The following is a 20,682-nucleotide window of genomic DNA, read 5'->3' as shown; positions in this document are numbered from 1 at the left end:
GCCGTAGTATTTTTCACTGTCAAATCTCTTTAATAAAGCAGATTTCACAGTCAGGCCGTCATGGCTGCGTGCATGACAGCTGAGAACTCCTGACATACGCCTTGCACGGGGCCTCTCTGCTCCATTAGCCCGTCGCGTTGCCCCCCTGTAGCCGTTTACTCCAGTGGCACAAGGTATTGAGTGCTGAGAGCGTCGGGGGTCTCAATACCTCATTAAACATCGGGGAAATGCGATCCTACCCTCGAGACATGGGGCTAGAAGCCTGTCCGCACACACACACACACACACACACACACACACACATATTCCTCTCAATCTGTGTCTGGCTCGGGTGGCACGGGACGTACAAAAGATGACTCCTGGCCATCTGTAAAGCCACACCACACAGAGAAAGACCACTGATTAGTTCGCGTCTAATGACTCGACAGTGTGTGGACAGGAGGGAAACACCTGCCGGTTAATTATGAGGCACCTCATCTGGGCAGAAAGCGGTTTGCTAAATTGGCCGGCTGAGGAAATGATGGACAAATGAGTTGGTCCTCAGCTGGGTTTGTATTTGGGTTTTTTGGCGTTTTTTTTGAGAATCAAGATATTCAAAATGGAAACTGTTCAAAAGCCTTCCTTTGGGGGATCATCTACAATTTGACCACACTTCCTGTCATGGTCGTGTAACCTGTAGCTGGGACATGCATTCTCATCAATTTTCTTCAGTTGCGTGGATGAAAATGTACCCCAATCACATGTTTTATGTTGTGACATTTTTTTAAACTTCACTAGACAACTGAGAGAAAACATCTGCCGCCTCGTTTTCCTAAGTAATCAATGTGTACAGTCCTGGTCTCTGGCCTGGGACAGAGCCAGCATTTATCTACAATAACTCTAATTAAGATGGAACTTAACAGGCAATTAGTCGACAAACAACTTCAGAGATAGGGGACCAGCTGCAGTTCTCCCTCCAGCTGATGCACACACACGAATACACACACACATACAGACACACACATTCCTCTATTTGTCTTCGACGTACAAGAGCAGGTGTGATGAACACCTGCACACACTCACTGGGCCTTCGCACAAAAAACACACAAAAGCATCCTTGATGACTCAGACACAAACGCACACACACACACAGGCAGAACCAATGATGATGATGTGACAGCATTAATCAAAAGCAACAAAACTAATCCCTCTCAGGCACCTTTTCCTGACTTTAATCAATAACCTTAAGCTACACTAATCCTTCATCTCATCCAAACAGACTGTTTCCAGGATGCTCAGACAATTCCCACAACAGCAGCTTTGACAATGACTGAGTATTCATGCACAGACTGTGCTGTGTGTTCTGAGGAAGAGATAGGACCACTGATTGTTTTAGGGACAGCATGCGTTTTACATGTCAGCTGACGTTTTGTCACTGTCCAAGGCTTCTTTTTTTTCTTCTTTTTTTACAGTGGGTCCAACTATATCAGCACATTGTTGTGCCAGGAAGTCAGACAAAACAGACTTGTGGCATTCAGACAGTGTTGTCAGTGACAAGGTCAGTCAAAAGTCTTTAAACTGCAGTCTGCAGGTGGGTGCTGCTGATCGACGCGTCGGTGTTGTTTACACTGCGTGTGTGCACATGTGCTGTGCTTGACGGGGGTCGAGCAGTTGTCCATTGCTTGTTAATTGTTGTGTAAAATATCTCTGCAGTAACAGTAACGTGAGAAATCCAATGAAGCAAGAAGCTATATGCTACAAAAGAAGAGGGACATTAGTAGAGCGGCAACTATTTTGATAATTTGTGTGTGTGAGTAATTTTTTCAAAGAAAAAAAAAAGGCAAAATTCTTCTTCCAGCTTCTTACATATATATTTTTTCTTTTCTCTCTCTCTTTTTTTAATTATTCCTCACTAAACTAAATGTCTTTGTGTTGCGGACGAAATATGACATTTGAGGGCTTGAGAGCTTTGGGAAACACTGATATATATTTTTTTCCATTTCCCATCAGGCTGGTAGTTTATGATCCCATTTTCTTTTTTTCCCCATACGCTTTTGCCAACTTTTATAATAATAACCATCATTACAGCCATTGGAGGGTTATTTAGTTTAACTGTAGTTAATTCTTAATTCATTTGACCTGAAATCATCCTGATAGATTTTTTTTTACTGTAATGCCAAACCCCTACATTTGAATATCTGCTTTTAATGGATTTTGAGTTATCCATCACAGTGCTCACAGTTTTCCATAAAGCCTGACATCTTGTAGGAGCTATGACCTAATCGAAGCACCCTGGTGAACTACTTTGGCCTTGACTGATGCAACCTGTTCTGAGCCGCTTATTTCATACCATTCAAGTGTCTAATGAGGATCAAAGACAGGAAGAGGAAGGTTCCTGGGGACCCCCCGTTGTTCCTTTAATTAAAGGCCAACACTGATCCCCTTCGGTCGCTGTGGTGATAATGCCCCTCGGCCAGCTGAAGCTCAGCCATGCAAAAAACCGGGTCATGAAAAACAGAACCTTTTCTGGTTTGGAAACATCACGAGGAAAGGGAAGGCATATCCTAAAACATTCGGCGTGAATCAAATCTCCCGTATTGCCCTGTAAATCTATTACTGTTTACATTTTCTGTGGGCTTAAATTCATGTTCGGATCAGCGAGAGATCTAAAAAAAAAAGGGGGGAAAAGTGAAAAAAATGATTTGCTTTGAGTTTTAAAAGCATGACAAACATGGAGGCATGCAAACATGGAGCGGCAAGCAGCATCACTTGCAGCGGTGCGTTCTTGCAGCTCTGATTTGAATACCAGTCAAGTCAAATGTATTCAAATCGAATTGTGTTTTCCAAACCACAACAATCCAGCTGCTTCTAGGTTTAATTATTCAAAAGAGTTCATGTAAAGTTTAAAAAGTTTCTGTTTCTGCATGGGGCCACAAATGGGGTTACTTAGCTTGTCGCGAACTGTTGAAGCAGGTGGACACAGCTAGCCTAGCTTCATTGTGTGCCCTCTAATATGTAATATCTATTTAGTATCTGTGCATTTAACTTGGAAAATGAAACAGACATGGTAGACTAGAGGAGTGGCTAGCTTAACAGTTAGCCGTTCCAGGGCTTTTCCTTCCGACAGCCTAGCATTAGCTTATCGCAAATGGTGGAAGCAGGTGGACACAACTAACCTAGCTTTGTTGTGTGCCCTCTTACATCCCCACTTATTTCTTATTGAGAGTTATGTTTGCATTTAGCTTGGAAATAAAACTGACATTGTAGTTTCAAGGTGCAGCTAGCTTAACGGTTAGCTTAACACAGTGGCCTACCTGGAGGTCTTGTCCCCAGTGATGTAGCCAGGTGCTAGCTCAACATTTACAAAGCTCAACTTCAGATGTAAGCATTTATAGCTAATCTATGAGCTAACAAAACACAAAGATAACAGAGTAAGCACTGAAGAACATGTTTTTGGCTAGCTGTTTCTTCTTGCTTTAGTGCTAACCAACGCCAAGTCACAGTGGCTATCTGCATATGAAATTGCTGTCACTCCTCTCACCTTTTAAATAACACAGCTATGGTTTCTGTTTTGTTTGATTGGCCTATAGACAAATACAATGGTAATGTCAGAGTGACCATAGTTCAAGCGGAGCAGCGGTTTAATCGTGGTAATGCTACAACCATTTTGTTTGCTAAATGTCACAGAGTCAAGACTAAGTGATGCTTTTGACAGGACTGAGGGGTTTAACATTGCTTGAGGGGCGATCAATGCAAAGCCACAAATCTCGGGTCCAGATGGCCTGACCGGAGGATTAAGATCAATTCATGTAGCATGTTGAAACAATCTGCCTTTGACTGGCAGTTTAGGTCTCGCACACGGGCTCGTCCTATTAAACGGGGCTTAATCTTCTTTACTTAAAGACTAATGGTAAGATGACTTTTAACATGTTTAGAGGATGTACATTTCAGTCAAGGGAAAGAGTTGAGAAGAATCAGGGACAGCAGAGAAGAAACTGAGTCTGTAATTTCTTATTCAATAGCTCAAAGTTAGCAGCCTTAAGAAGAAATGACCATATTTGTGTTTGTGCTTGTTTAACTTATGCAAATTGAAACTTTGCTCCATTGCCTTTTTAAGGCTGCCTCTGGTTTCAGTTCATGTCAGTGCGGTATGAAAATGATCTTTGTAAAGACGTAGACAAATTGTCGGGCGTTTAGCCTTTAGCCTTCTGTAACTATCCAAATGATCTTGTGGTAATGCAGTTCAGTTCAGAGGCCGCTTTTGAAAATGCTTTCCCACTGCCAAATAGCCATACCTGCCAACATACGGCTGTGAAATAAAGGGAGATTTTCCTGGGTTATCGGTAAGTGGTCTACCATCGTAATGGACGACTACAGTCTGCAGGGTGGAGGCAAGAGGGAAAGCAAGTGAGGAAAGGGAAGTGAAATGTCAAAGCGCATTTCTTCTTCTGCAGACCTGTTTTATCCATTTTCAGCCACAAACTGAGCTGCATCCGAGGGCTTAAGTTAGCGCCAGGATGAGGGGTATGGTTGTCTGCCTTTGGGTTGCCAGGTAAATCAAGACACCTCCTCAAAAGACTTCATGCACTCTTTTTAAAACAGCACACTGGGTAGCTGACCGTGACAAAACCTCCTTGAACACACCAGTACTCCCCACCAGCATACAAAAGGAAGGAGAAGCAAGAGAGGCACTGAAAAACAAAAAAAGGGGTGAAACAGCCCGAAACTGTGTCACGTCAACTCTGTCCCTGGCTATAAATTAAAGCCAAAGAACTCGCTTTTGTCTGCAGGGAGCGCGTCTGTTCTGGGACACGGCCACTCTCGCTCTTTCAGCCGGTCCCCTCAGAGGGGCTCTGCTGCAGCCTAGAGACACAGCAGGCTAATTGACGAGTGCTGGGCTTTGTTTTATCTTGGCATCCGAACAGCAATGCTGACTTAATGTTGCCAGTGGACAGATGGCATGCCACGGTGCTGAATGGCCCGGCAGAAGCACCGGACCTGGCTCGCCGTGCAGGGAGCTGGTGTCCCTCCTCTCCTTACCCCACCTCATTAGCAACTGGGCCCAGATTGATAATCCTCACAGAGGTGTTGCAACGCGCCGTATCTTCGACAGGCAGATGACAGCAGCTTCTGCTCAAAGAAGTCAGTCTAACGAGTCCTTGAAAAACCCTCTTCTGAAGTGCCAACCGATTTTTTCAAATCTCGCTGTCAAAACTTTGAGAGCCGGAGCCTCGAGCAAGACACAAAATTTACATGTAGGTGGTTTTGGTGAGGATGTGGGTTGTGGACTCACATGTGCGGACTAAGCTCATAGAAGTTCCTGTTGCGATACTCCTCCACTTTCTCTGGCGTGAAGATGGGCAGGGACCTGTAGGGGTTCATGGAGATCACCACGCTGCCAATGTACGTCTGCCGGGGGAGAAGAGAAAAACAGTGAATCCATGTGGCATTTTAAGTATTTTGCACAGACTGACAGGAGCGCTGGTTTCGACAACTTGTCTCCCCATCTGTCCATTTCGGTGTTAATTGTTAAGTCTAGGTGGGAGGAATTCTGCCTCCGTCAGCTTTTCACAGCTGGGCATTCTTAATACACTGTTGGGGCATGCAGTGCCTGAAGTGAAACTTAGGAGACCTACAAAAAAACTTTGGAAAGTTTGGAATCTGTGCAGTAAACACAGACTGCAACGCGGTCAAGGTGCTGAGGAGGTTTTCAGGAAGTGTATACGCCGACATACAGACGCCTGACAGCCCCAGATATTAGCAGCTGGTGTGACAAAAGAAAAAAAAACACCTTTAAACTCCGAATATAATGAGAAGCTTTCAAAAGCATCTCTTTAGTCAACTGTATGCAACTATAATGCAGGACATCCAACATATCGGCAGTGGGGGGGGGTTTTAATCAAAAAGTTTTCTCTGTTTCACATTCGTACATAAAAAGAACACCTTTATGTAACATTCACACAGAGCACACTTGTCAGATATTTCTGAAAGCGAACCGAGCGGCCATCATCTTCATCATCCCTCCTACGCTCAAAACAAAGCCCAGATAGCACTTTCCAAACATCAACCTGAAACATTTTTTTTTATGCCTTTTTTTTTTTTCCCTCTCCACGGTAATGGCTGTTGCGTAACCCACTCCGACATGAGTGGAGCATGGCCTTCCCTGTGGCAACACCGCAACCCTCCCACAGCCTCTCGTTCAATAGCCCACCGGAGGCAGAAACGAGGCCTTTTCAAGTGCAGAGGACGGGCACAAAAGGCAGCGAGTGCGCGTAATGTAAACAAAGTGTCACGTGTTAATGAGTGGCTCTGTCGACCGAGCGCAGAGCAGAGAGCACAGCACACATGTTTTGGTCTCCGCAGATAGTTAAAGTAAAATCACAGCTTGAAATAAAAGACGTCATGTTTATTTCATCAATCTTCCGACGGATCGTAAAATTGGTATCAAAGAGGGCTCGTTATCGGCACCGTTAAAAAAAACAGCAGTGAACTCGGGGGGGCTTTCAAGGCTTTTCACACCGAATCCAAAACATGTTTATAGTCTATAAACAAATCACCAGAAAGGACAAAAGGTGAGGCTTTCAAGCGTATCATCTTTTCACACACGTTCGGTGCCGTTAGTTTCAGGAAAACTGTGAATCAAACTCAGCTTTATTTTTTGTTTGTTTTCTCGTGAAGGTTTCTCAAATCATTTTTGACCTTTTCCACCGTAGAAAAAGGTTGGATAGGATTTTCGTCAAAACCCAGTGAGTGTCATGTCTATCAGCAGAGAGATTGATCTGTATGCAGGCACTGTCCAGACTGCCCAGGTATTTCTGTCTTTATGTCTTCTTTTTCAATACTACACCGGCTGCTGTCTAAGTTCTAAGACTCCATCTGTTCAGTCGCTATAATTGTATAATTGTAGCGGCATGGATGATGCGCCACATCCCCAAAAATCTACATCAATGAAACTGCTTTTTTTTCCTCTCAGCCTTTTTTTAACCGCAATTCTTAAAATCCATCATTTTAAGCATGACAGTTTTTGCAGTCTGTGTACAGGACTGCACAAATAAGACTTCTGTTAATCTGGAAATGGGCAGCTGCCGTGGTCCAGGGCTATGGTTGATTTAAAAAAATCTTGATCTCTTTATCTGTGTCGTGACAAAAACCTTTTAAATAGACTCATGTAGACGCTGGTCACACAGATTGAGTTTGATCAACTTGCTACAGTTTTGGTGCGAAAAGGGAAACGCCGGCGATACGCCTAATCGTCCAGCTCACAATGCGGAGCCAATGTTTAAGAAAGGAGGAGTTAAATAAACATGTGAGAAACACTCAGGGAGAAAAAAAAAAAAGGGAGTCATGCATAAGAAGCAGGGCGAGTTTCAGCCTCTTTGATTTTTCCACAGAGTTATTGGATACATGATGCGCCGTCCCGCTGGAAAACAAAGCCATGTTTCTTCTGCTCCGTGCTGTCATATGATAGTTTAGGGTGGGGGTTGGGGGCCATTTGTAAGGAATGATGCCACATGAGGGGAAAATGCATTCACATGCGAGGATTGTTCACCACAGATTTATTGGATAAGTACAGGCTCCAGCGCTTTCCCTGGTCATCACTCTTTAGGTGCAGCTTATGCTACAAAAAAAAAAAAGGAAAAGCTTCCATTATAGACTTCAAACCAAGTGATTTACCATTCCATGAATATGCCGTTTTTACTTTCACTTCACACTCACCTAAAAATGTAACACCATAAATATTAAGACTCTGTGCCAGCGCGTAATAACATAAAAGAAAAAGACTGAGTGTGCTTAACCGGCTCCGCAACATTTAGGTCAGCGCCACACAGGAAATAAAAAAGCTCTGAGCTTATAGTTTTGGACAGAAGATTGAGGGCATCTGAAATGTGAAAACACCATTCCCATTCCTCAGCAGGATGTGGGCTGCATCTCGGCAAAATATCCAGCGCGCCGCTAAGGCAATCATCGCTATATGAGGTGACATCATCCCTTTGGGCCCTGAGCCCTGTGAAGCCAACAGCAACCAGAGTGGAGCTGTAATCATCCTGGCTTACATCTAGAGTGGCCAACCTGCGGAGAAGAAAAATCGCGGAGTGCCACCGCACAAAGCTCAGAAGCAATTCACCGATGCAGGCGTAGATAGTTCAACAGCCCTCTTCTTCTGCAGATAAGGCAGCCAGTGGGCCATCCTGCCAGTCCCTTCTCGTCCCCTGAGCCCTGGATTTCATGCCTCATTTAAAAAAGGCATCATCTACATTCTCTGGTGGAGTGATTTATTGATTGGTTGCCTGCTGTGGTCTGTGTATGTGTGCCACCTCTGTAGCCAAAAAAACTAAAACAAGTGAGTGAGGGGTGGAACAATGGAGTTCCTTAGGGAAGCTGTTTATATCCGTCTTGGAGGCAGGGACCGGCAGAGGAGTGTTATACAACACAATACGCATCACTCAAACGAGGTTCAGTTACATTAATGCAGTCGTTACGTTAACATTAAGTATTGGACTTACGTAGATCTCATTGTGTTCAAAGCGGTTCTTCAGATTCGCGATGAACGAGTCCTCAGACAGGGGTTCTAGGAGGACCATGTCCCCGACCCCGATCATGTTGTCTAGAAGTGACGTCTTCACCTCCATTTTGGCTGCCGGTGTCCCCCCCTGGAGAGAAATACAGAGGAAAGGAGAGATACGTCACACATACTGTAAAGTTAAAGAGGCGTCCTGAGAAGTTTGAACCACTAGTAGCGCTATGAAGCGGCATGAACTTGGCATTACAGCTGTCGTCATCTTTTGTTTTTCGAGCTAGAAGTAAAGATATTTGAAACAGATTGTGGAGCTGGGAAGGATAACCTAATAGAATCTGACTGAGAACTTCAGAACCTGAGCACCCTGTTATGCTGATAGACAGCTGGTGGCGGGAACACCCCAAAAAACGGCCAACAGAGGGCCAGGAGAAAAAACTACAATAAAAAGTGCGAAATCCAAGGTTTTTTTTTCATTTAAAACATTAAAATAATTAAGTCAAATTATCAAAGGAATGTATAATAACAGTTTTGACATTATGTGAACGATGTCTCCATATTGTGTTGCAGAGGCATCTGTTGAGGTCAGGATGCTAACCAGCTGTTAGCCTCTAGCCACTTTGTTGGATGATAGTCCGATAGCAAACAACACCAACGCTCCAAGCTCCAAATCCGGGCAGGGTCCACTAATGCGACCACTAACTGCACGATTAGCTGCGCTTACTAGCCAACAGCGGCTACAGTAAGCAGCAGTTAGCGGTTGGTGATATGCTGCCCCCTATTCGTTTGGAGGTCGTCTGGTGGCCAATTCTTGCATATCGCACCTTTAAGCAAACACAGATGTAAACAATGCATGATTTTGAAATATCTTAAGCTTTGCACAAGTTTTATGATGAAGAAAAAGCGCTTCTACACAATGTGTTTTGGTGAGAAACACTTGCTTGATACAAGCATCTCTCTATTTAGCCATTTCATATTGGTTGTCCATCATTTGTGAGGTCTCCGGCAATGTTTTCAAGAGGCATTCTCTGATCAGAAAATAAACAGCCCTATATATAGCCAATACAAATAAACCCCAGGGTGGACATGTTTGTACAGCAGCGGTTAGACTCCAAGGGAGGAGCGGGGGCCTTTTTGATTGGCTGATCCAGTCTTGTTCTCCAGTGGCATGTGAGAACATCCCATAGGCAATTACATAACTAAAAGAACTTTGGCCTTGACCTCTGGGTATCTGCACAGCTGGACTCTGCTCCCGTTTCAGGATTTCTTGTAAGTCAAAAGAAAATCGTCCCCCAAAACAGTCAAACTGCTTCATAGCTTTTTTTCTTTCCGCCCTTCTTGCTTGTTGCAGCAATCTAATATTTGTGGCTGGTAAAGGAATTGGGCTGGAGTGCACCATGACAAAGACACTGCTGGGGATGGCAGTTTTCAGTCCAGTGTTGCCTCCCCATCTCCTTTGGGGACAGTAATCCCAATGCTATGGAGATAAAAGAGGGGCCTAGAATACATTCAGAGCCTTGATACAGGGCTTTGCTGAACTCAAAACCCAATGTCGGCTGTTGCGACAGACAGATGAGGCACATGTAGTCAGCTATTGTTCATTGCTTCTTAGACCAGACGTCTTTTTTTTTTATGCATACCCAGTAGCAGAGACTGGCTGGGACAGAATGAAAGCAACAAATGTGTCGTGAACTCTGATGTTTTAGATATGCTTTTCAATAAATAAAAGCAGCGACGTGAGTGGGAATTTGAAAAAAAAGCCCTGAAATCAGAGAACATCTGACAGTCTGAAAAAACCCTGCCTGGGGGGCTGAATTTTCTGCATAGATTAATATCACAGATATATCTCATGCAGACAGAGAATTCTTTGGCAAGTTCATGTTTGGGGATTAAACAACTGAAATCAGAGAGTAATACAGTGCGTGATCTGAAACTGTTGGTGGACAGCCAAAACACGAACACTCATAGCTTCCAACACACACAAAAAAACCCCTCTATTAGCAGTCAATCAACTTTTAGCAGCAACTTCGGAGCAGCATGACATTCCTGAGAAATGGATCTCCTGTGTTGACTTCCACTTTACTTCTTCCCCCGGCTCCTGTTCCCCTGCAAGGCACGGTGTTATTGGCCCATAAAGAAGTTGCCCGGCTCTTGGTAGGAGGTAAAACTCCAAGCTCCAAAACCGCTCACTCTCTCTCTCAGCGTGAAAACAAATCTTTAAAAAAAAAGGTGGATCGAGACAGATGGGGTAGAATGTTCAAGATGACTGATGTTCTATCGCAATTAAAACATTTTAAAAAATGGGGCCGCCAAAGACAGCCACAGCTCGATCTCGACTCCGAGAGACGGGGGGAGTATTTGCTGGCTTGTCAACCCACCGTCCAGGTATCTGTTACTTTGTCCCCGCCGGCTAGTGCGGGGTCCTGAGCTGATGGCATTGTGCCCAAACATTCCCTGTGATGGCTCATGTCTACCAGCTGCTTTGGTTGTCTGCATCACAGTTTTAAATCAAGTTATTTCCTTTCAACGTAGTCGCCGAATCTCTTGAGGGATGGGACTGCAATCGCCTGCTCTGTGATCTCCTACCATATGTTTTCTTCTTTCAGCAGGCATTCAGGATGCTGCTGCTTTGCTACATCAATCCAGTTTTCTTTTGTTATTCTCAACAGAGACAAGTATTCCATTAGTCTGAATGGACTCCAAGGGTAAGAAATGTTTTAAAGGAGACATAATTTGTTCATCATTTTATTTCGGGTTACTACTGGAATAGGCTTACATGTTTTAGTGCTAAATAAACACATCGGTTTTCATATCTGGTCCAAGTTCTGTTCTTTCTTAGGTCCCAAACTAGCCGCGGGGCATACATTATGCAAATTTGTGACATAGTGATGCAGTGTGATGATGTCACAATGTCACAGAATTAAAGGCGGGACTACTGATGAGGTGTTTCAGGGGCAGTGTTATTTGTGGGAGAGAGGAGCTTCTGTTGTTGCGGACCTTTTTAACTTTCAAGATCTTTTACATGCACAAGAAAATATATAAAACAATGGGTCTCCATTAAATGTCCTTGTCTGAATTGAGTTTATAAAGACTGTATGAATGCTGTACATTTTGTAAAGCCCCTAAAATTGACATGATATAACTTTTGTATACGTGACATGTAAATACACTCAATGACCCAGGCTGACCCCTACCCCTAACCCAGGCTAAATATTGATCACCCACAGCATCAGATAATATATGCATTAGCCTGGCACAATCAATACTGGCCAATCCAATTAAAATCAAATCTAGTTAACTACACAGCTACTCCGAACTGACAGCCTGACAGTATGTGCAAAGGCATGCCACACTGAGTTTAAAAGGACGCATTCCTCCTCGGTGAAAACAGATGCTGAAGCCTGTCGGTGACCCGGGGGGAGAGCGCAGTGTGTCCGTGTCGCCCGGGTGCTCGCACCACTCTGACCGACAACATATTGCATCTGTCTGCAGCCTGGGTGCCAAGTGCCCTCAGCTCCTTTGCTGATAACCCACTACCCCAGATTTGGAGCCGGCTTCTAGGCAGCCAGTGACACAATCCCATTAATAAGAGTTGCTTCCTGCTGCTAACTGTTGTATGGGATCCAAAGAGGGAGAATGGTAGAAAAACCTGACAGCCTTGATTAATACCCATGGGATTATCTCCACTGGTGAGTGGTGGAGAGATGAGGGACACAACCAGTCTGTTTTGGTTAAAAACAGATTTTATGCTGTTTGCCTCAGTGTACACATGGAGGACAAAACTCCCACAGTTGGGTTGTGATTTGATTTATTTTTTACACACACTGATTTTATCAGTCTAAATTAAAAAAAACACAGCGTGACCCTTTGGCATATTACTCTTGAAACTGGATTAGAAGTGTCCCTCTGTATCAATCTCTCTGATGCATTCTGCATCAAAGAGATTGATTAAATCTCTTTGATGCATGTTTAGTAGGTAAGCATCCCATGTCATGTGCCCGCATGGTTTATCCGTTATTAATCGCAAATCTAAATCTCATGAATCAGATATGTAGCGAAAACTTACAGTCCAATACCCCATGGCTGGATGCGTGTCACCTTAACTGAGCATGCTCTCCAAAAAACCTGACTGGCATGGTGCCGGTGTGCAGCAGATGGGAGGGTTTTACACATCATTTAAGTTTGGCACAGTAAAGGCTGACCTGATGTCATCAAAAGCACCTAAACCATAAGATTCCGTTTAAAAATACAGATTTTTAAAAGCTGGATCTGAATGAAGACTCAACTTCAAATTAGTTATTTTTTCAAGAGAAAAAGTCAAAACTCCAACTTCTTAAAAGTGAATATTTTCTGCACTCTTGACTCCACTATGAAAATAACACGACAAAAATAACAGATGAAATGACAGATTAAAGAATAAGTTCACCCAAAAACAAAAATATATTAAAACTGGAGGAAAAAAGTAGATATCAAATGGCTCCATACAGCAGGTCCAGCGTTATCCAATTCTCAGGAAGGCCCGAGGTCCCAAACTGATTATTTACACCCTTATTTAAGTCAAACTCTAGCTGTTAAGCGAAGAGTGTTAGCACGCACCCCATCTGACGAGCTCAGCCACGTGTCAAAGGGTGCAAATACTGTCTTTTCACCCAATCTTGGGGCTTCCTGAGACTTCAGCTACACCGGATGAGCCATACAGAGCCATTTTATCTTTCCTTTCAGTTGCTTTTTTTTAGTGACCATCTACTGAAGTTAGTTAAAAGAACGGTGCAACGCTGTGAAGCTCTTGAAAAGCTCAGAACTACAAACTTCACTCAGCTGCATCGGCAAAGGGATGAGCAGATAACGACTGGATTTACATTTTTGGTGGAACTCATTCTTTAATCAATAATGAATATAATCTTCGGCTGCAGCCCTACCTGTGATGGCACAGTGGCGTTTCAGTATTCCCTTATGGACACTTTTCTTTCTGACTTCCTGGTACAACAATCTCCCATTATTCATCATCAGCTGCCAGCACTATAAAGTTACACCATTACCTACCACTTGCTCTAAACACTCCCCTCCCCCCTTGGGGTCACACAATATGGCACACCTTGAATGTCAGGTGAAGGGCACCCGCTGTTGATCCTACACGCGGCATAGAGTACAAGTGAAATAATGCAATTCTAAAGTTTGATCTATAATTCCCGCTGATTAAATTGCTGTTTTTTGTTTGTTTTTTTTAGAAGAGGAAAGTTGCTTGATGGAAACGCGAGCTGTGGGCGGGCTTGACCTGGGATTTCAATGCATGTAACCACCAATGATATTATGAGACATGCTGACCTAGATTTCCCTGCGAGATGAAGCCATGAGCCAAACATGAAAAACACCATTACATGTGCATATATTATTTACAGACTCCAGGCTACGGCCACGTGTTCCTTTCTGTTCTTCAGCAAGGGGACGAGTCACCCGACCAAAAGTCATTAACCGCTCGGCCGATGGTGGTGGTGGTGGTGTAGTAGTCAAAACAGAAAGAGAGGAGCCAGTAGCCAGCTGTTGACTTGTTAGGATGTGTGCTCGTGATTAAAAATTAATTTTTTTTAAAAAAAAGGCAGCTCAGGGTGGCTATCAGTGTTGAAATCAGTACTTGCATCACAGTCAACAGAGCAACATTAAATCTACAATGGCATGTGGTTCTGTGAAAAAAAAAAAGCAAATGGGGTTATTGTGTGAGCTGCACTGAGAGATGATTGGCGTCACTCTACCTTGGGAGCGGTTGTTTGAGAACACAGCGGTGGAGGCTTACGTGCAAACAAATGATAATACAAATCTATTGTGCGGTGTAATAGAGTGTAAGTTCCCTGCAGATCGGGGAGGCCTTGTCACGGGACGGGAGAGTCGCAACATCACGGGCTGCGCGCAATGATGCCGATTAAAGCCCTTCCTAATGGGGCGGGGGCGGCGGCGGTGGCGGCGGCAGGGGGGCTGTGCCAGAGAGCAGGCCGTGGACGGGACAGAGGGCGAGCTGCTGCCTGAGAAAGTGACCTGGAGGTCCAAAGTCCTCAGCGCTACTCCAGGTTGGACAGCTGTGAGCAGAGGTGGGCACGCGACCAAAAACCTGCAGCCACTCTTCCACCCACTGGAACACCGAAAAAGACTAAACAGAGCGTCTGCGAACAACTTGCTTAATGACCACCGTGGAACGACTCCTGTCTTCTTGTTTGCGAGTGGAATAGAGTTTTCATGACACACACACACACACACACACAACCATCCAGCCCGGTTAAACATAAACCTGTGACCCAAACAAACACTGGGCTTTATTTACAATACAGCTCACACACAGCAGGGAGACATCAAGACGGGGAGATTTGCAAAACATGAGCCTACAGCTGGCAATCAAAATGACAAAAGGATCCAACGAGCGTACCGTAATTAATCCACAAAGCATACAAAGCGTTGATTGAAAAAGGAGAGCAGACGACCGATAAGGAACAACTGTCTGATGCCTTAAAGGGGTTAGGGTTAGCGATGTCACACAACACGGGCAATCCGGTGATTTCAAAATGATCACACCAACCACCTCAACAAGCTACTTTTCAGGCTAACTGTAGAGATCGCAGCATTTAATGTCCTTTAACTTCTACTTCCGATCTTCACACAGCATCACTGAGGAGCTGATCTGTGCTGCACGGACATACCAAAAGAGTGATGTAGCCGGATAGATGGCTATGCTAATTGAATTTTCCTTTCGCGACGCGTTGAACACAATGCAAGTTAAAGCGAGCGGCAAAGTACGAGCTTGTGCCAAAAAAAGAACAATCGCTGAAGTGTTGTGTAGTAATGGTGGAAATTCATGGGCTTTTTCAAGTCCGTCTGTAGTCCACAGCACATTTAAGAATTGAGACTGGTGATCTTGATTGCGATAAAAAAAGATCATGAGACCGTTTCTTGGCCAGATCACGCACCCCTACATGACATATCTGTATTTTTGGTCCGTGCTTCTACTGACTTTAAGTGGGCGGGGCTCCGTTTGGAAAATGGTGATTGCACCAATCGGGCATCAGCAAAATTTGAAAATAACAATTTTCGAAAATAAATTGTCTGCAAACCGCTGCTCTTTTGTAAAGCATGCTTCGGTCAAGGGCCCAAATTTCCATGTCAAAGTTCACCCTAAGTTGAGCTAAATGTGAAAATTAATTCTCACAGATTTATCAAGCGCTGTAGCCTGAGCCATTTCCTACTCTGACATGGCAAAATGACTGCCATGAAAAGGGGGCAAGTGTAACGTGTAACTGCCAAGGTTTTTGCCTCAATTAATTCCAAGTAAATGTCGATTGCAATGTGTAGTGTCCATGGAATAAAGACACCACCCGCGTTTCAACTGGTTCCCTATGAGCCTCGCTTTCACCGTGCAACCATGTCTGCAACCATGCGAGCCGACAGCATGACACCTCTTCTATCTACTTCACGCCTCCATTACAGACAACATGAATGAAGAAAGAACACATTTTCCTGTGTCATTAGCAGTTGCCACTCTGAGGAAGAAAAAAAAAATATGAAGCGATCGGGTTTTGTCTTCGTGACAGCAGCGCTCGGGGAGGGAAAGTAGTCTGTTTCCACTTTAAGTTTCCAGGCACCCAGTTTTCTGACAGTTAAACTCTTAATAAAAACCCAAGGATGTTGTTTTTTGACTTTAACTTTGACGGTTTGCTGCCTCATGAATAACTAATGCCATCGCGGTGACGTTCGGCGGCTCTAAAAGAATGTGTCACCGTGTTATGAGACTAAATTTAGTCTCAACTTTATTCGGCGCTCATCTGTTTTCACAAAAGGGGGCAGATTGATGTTTTTCATTTTCTTCCTTCCCATTAACCGAGAGTGATTTATGCACAATGTAATGGATCATGTGAAAGCTGTGAACCTTTTGCCACTGATTTTAACATGATGAAACAGGTGGCGGTTAACTCTGCACCAGGCACTTTTTCGACGATTGTCAGTATGAAGGCAACTGTTTGGTACAGGGCGATGTTTTACATACAAAAAACAATGAAATGTCTATTTTCTACGACTAATGCGACCAACACTCCTCTTAAATGCATCCTGCAAGGTCATCATTTCTTTTTTCTTTCTTTTTTTTTTTTTTTTTTTTTTAACAGTATTATAGTACATGAGCACACTCCAGTTTTAAATGGTTCCCCAGACTGTTCCGCATTAGCAGTTTTCAGCATCGTCTGCACAACGGGCACTCGAACACTTGGTCTGGCCTGGGTTCCCATAAGTGAATGGAGAAAGCAGCTGCGCTCGACTTAACAAATCAACAGTGGGCCCGAGTTTTTTAAAAATGTACAGCCTTATTACTGGAGCTCCGCCGGGGGAGACGGGAGGGCGAAGAGTTTAAGCAGTTTAAGTTCAACGGGTGGAAAGCGTTGCGAGTCGAGCGGCACCAGGGGAAAAAGTTCTTTGTCTTCGGGTTCGCCGTCCCAGCAGTGTGCGAGTTCTACCCTTTTGACCTCAACGCATTGTTAAGTAAGAGGCCGATAAACAATCACAAATGAGATGTAGTTCATCACACTTAATGAGGAAATGGAAATATAACAACATATTCGGTTTTGGTGCTTCCTGCTTCCTTAAAGAAGATGGTCTCTCTTACGCTGAGGGCTTTTCAGGGTCCAGCCGGTTGAGCTGCACATGTGTGTTCCTGTCTATCTATCTCTGACACGAGACGCACGCCTCACTACACTAAACTGCACAGGCAGACGAGTGCAAACACCATTCATCACCATGGCACTGGCATGGGAGGCGAGGGGGGGGGAGAACTTTGGTCCTCAATGCACACCACATTAAACCACAGCGTCTCAAAGCGACCGTGTTTCACGAAAAGGCGCACATTTAAAAGAAAGCAATGATGCAAGTTAAAGCGAGGCGGCCAACCTAAGCTCGCGCCGACGAGAGAGCTCCCTTCGGCGAGCCAGCAGTCCCACACACACCGCTCGCCTTCCAAGTCTGAGCTAAACGGTTGTTACTTTTTCCAGGAGTCCATCGAGCAGCTCTGACGGCTCACCACACACTACCTTTTCACAGCCCTCTTACATCACTGTTTGTTTGATCAGCGCGGGTAATAAAGTTCCCATCTGGTTTCCCAACTGAGACTCTGGCCAACAAGAGGCTGGACATTTTTGTGGAAAACCACAAAGAGAAAAAAAAAAAAAGACACAATCCTTTAGAAAAAAAAAAAAAAAAAAGGAGAGTCTTATCTGATCCGCTCGGGATTTCCAAAGTTCACAAATGGAATTAGGAGATGAAAAAGTGCAGGAGGGAAAAAAAAAGCAGAGCCAAGCACAGAAACATTTACAGCTGAAGAGTGGGAGTTTGTAACATTTCCACTGAACTCATGTTTCGAACGGAATACTTTAGAAGCATGAATATTTACCGGGGTTTTCCCTGAGTCTGTGAAAGACTAGGTGCATGCAAGTTTCTCAATTTATAAAAATGTGCAGCTCGACATGGTTCTGGAACATTTTAAAATCCGCCAAGGAGGTTATTTTTGCACCTGCGTCCACTTGTTTGTTGGTTTGTAGGCAGGATAACACAAAAACTACTGGAGGGATGTCCGCAAAACTTGGACGGATGATGGGACTTGGCCCAGAATAGACCCCTTTAACTTTTGCCGGGGGTCTGGAAAACCTCTCTTGACTCACTCGCCTTCTTTGACACCGAGTTACGCATGAATCATGTAAAAAAAATTTGCGTATCTAAGTGACTGGTATCTTCGAGTTGGTACAACTGGATGCTGATCCAAATAAGTCTCTGGATCTAGCAGATTTGAAACATTTTAAATTTGATATTGGTATAGTCTTGATTGAATTGAAGGGGACTGTTTGGCCTTGGCGGAGGTATGCACTCTACCATTCTAAAAGAATAGAAACAGCCAGAGCAAATAATGGATGGTTGGGAAAACTATATGTCCGACCCTGTGAATGAATAAAAAACACTCAATAGTTTAGGCTAAACTGATTCCTGCAACTGAGCTGAAGACGGAGTGAAAAAACTGAAGTATAACGTGTTTTGAAACTCACTTCTAAAAGTACGCGCACAGTGCTGCTTCTGTGGCAGCGTACTGTACCCATTCTGAGTTGGTTTTCTATATAATGCAACAACGGTGAGTTTTAACATTGCAGCGTGATGCAACTTTTGTCCTCCATCTACATCTCTCCTCTCCTTGTTTGATTTTATAACTCTAGGGCTGGATGCCTCTGGGAGGAGGAGGTGGAGGAGGAGGAGGAGGGGTGGAGATCCCAGCAGAGAGGAAGCAGGTCATCTCTGACAAGCAGGGGAACTTTTTTTTTTCTTTTTTGGTTGCTCAGAGAGGTGAATAGTTTTTATTCATGCAGCCCAACGCTGAGCAAGTAATTTATTCCAGTCAGCAGCACTGAGATCTCTTTTAAAAAAAAAAAAACCTTGGGGCGCACTGGAGGGTAAACCCACCTTTAGGTCTGCTCTTCCGCCTTCAAAAATCCTGACACTGATCTTTTCTTCTGTTTGCCACAGATCCATAGATTACAGCCGACATAATGTAAAGGATGTGATTTTTAAATGGAATAAAAGATGCCCCGAGTGATCCCCAAAGTGGAGGTCAGAGGTGGAGGTTTTTTTCATTTAGCCCTCCATTTCACAGGCAGCTTTGTGTGTGTGTGTGCGGTGATGGGGATACTTCTTTTACAAAAGTTTGAATGGGTGCTGAGATTTGACACATCTGCCTGCTTTCTTGCTGTCCTCCCTGCGTTTGAATTACAAAAGATGGTGCTCTAACCGGCAGATGTAGGCAATTAGCGACCACACTTTTCATTAACATCTCTAAATGAGCCTCGGTTTGGACTGAAGACAGAGGAAACCAGGAGGGGAATTAAAAAAAATAAATAAATAAAACTGCGCTCGGACAAAACTCGGTCTTTACAAGTTTTATCCTCCGATCGGTTTCCAATTCATTCACAAAGACAAGAGAAAGGATAAACACGCAACAACAATTTAAATCCCAACCCCCTTCTGTTCTGCAGGAAGAGAGGAGGAATGAATGAGCTGGGGAGCAGACGAGACTACAAGACTATCCACAAAGTGAACTTTTTTCAGAGAAGTTGCAGCAACAGTGGAACGCAAGACGAACACAAAGGGACTCGCAAGTTGTTCTCCAGCACCGAAGCCAAAGTAACACAAGATGCACAAAACTTGCCTCTTTTATCTCCGCAGAAGTTGCTCCCTCTCGTCCTTAAAACAAAAAATCCCCCTCTGCGGAAAAAAAAAAAAAAAAAAGTAGGATCCCAGAGGCGCTTCTCCCAAAATGTGGAGTGGACTCCTGAAGCCCCTTGCCCCGCTGCCTGGGAGTTGAGTTCTGCTGCGCTGGATGAGGCTGAACGTGGCTCTCATCCGGATCTCGGCACTTTTTTGAATGGAGCTGCTGCTGGATGGACTGAGAGAGTGCAGGGTCCGCCGGGCGCAGGGAGTGGCTGGAGCGGCGTCTCTGGGCGAGTCCAGCGTCCCCTAATCACCTCCAGAGCCGGGTGGAGGAGGTGGGGCCGTGATGCCTTCATGTGTTGTCGGAATTTCTTCTTCTTTTTTTTTTTTTTTTTTTGTCCACATGGAGCACCAGCACTTACACAACATTCATTAAATTTAATAATTATCTAGGAGTTCAAGCAAGCCTGACTAAATTTTTCAAATTGTATGCCTAACCCCAGTGTTGTAAAAAACCTATTTCTGGGGACCGTATTCTCCTCTGACAACAGCTTTGTTTATTCAGTTTTGGAAACAAATATGGAAATACTCAAGTAATTTTACAATGTCTAAAACATGTATTACAGGAATTGAGTAAATGTGCCCAGTTACATCCCATCCCTGCCTTAACGCCATCTTCCATAGGCAAAAGGGTGTTTTTTTCTAATAAATGAGAAAGATTTTGTGCAAAATGGATTGATGAATACATATTATGGACTTATTAATTAAGGTACAGCCATGATTTTTAAAAAAAGGTGTTGGGAAATGTGAATACATTTATTCTTTTTTAGCTCAGACAAATGATTTTATTTGGTTTAAAGACGTTCCTGGAATGAGATATAAGATTTCTGAGGTTAATATCAACGCAACATTAAAGTTTTCCCTTCATCACATGGACAGATACTGCAGCCACCCGACAGCACAACACCTCC

At 44.0% G+C, this 20,682-nt stretch overlaps 1 protein-coding gene across 4 annotated transcripts in view; it reads right to left on the bottom strand.

The window, feature by feature from the left end:
* Nucleotides 1-20,037, bottom strand: part of myo1b (myosin IB) — a 71,126-nt gene extending 51,089 nt beyond the window's left edge. For all 4 annotated transcript variants that reach the window (XM_030427579.1, XM_030427580.1, XM_030427581.1 and 1 more), the window contains exons 1-3: nucleotides 19,710-20,037; nucleotides 8,484-8,630; nucleotides 5,273-5,388 (exon numbers count right to left, since the gene is read on the bottom strand). In XM_030427579.1, the coding sequence (XP_030283439.1) occupies nucleotides 5,273-5,388; nucleotides 8,484-8,609 (242 nt within the window). In that variant the 5' untranslated portion in view covers nucleotides 8,610-8,630; nucleotides 19,710-20,037. The remainder of the gene's footprint in view (nucleotides 1-5,272; nucleotides 5,389-8,483; nucleotides 8,631-19,709) is intronic.
* Between the last annotated feature and the right edge of the window lie 645 nt (nucleotides 20,038-20,682).

This window comes from Sparus aurata, chromosome 9 (assembly GCF_900880675.1).
Source record: "Sparus aurata chromosome 9, fSpaAur1.1, whole genome shotgun sequence".
In the NCBI taxonomy this organism is placed as follows: Eukaryota; Metazoa; Chordata; class Actinopteri; order Spariformes; family Sparidae; genus Sparus; species Sparus aurata.
The sequence above is the reverse complement of the archived record's forward strand: the minus strand, read 5'-3'. Positions and strand labels throughout refer to the sequence as shown.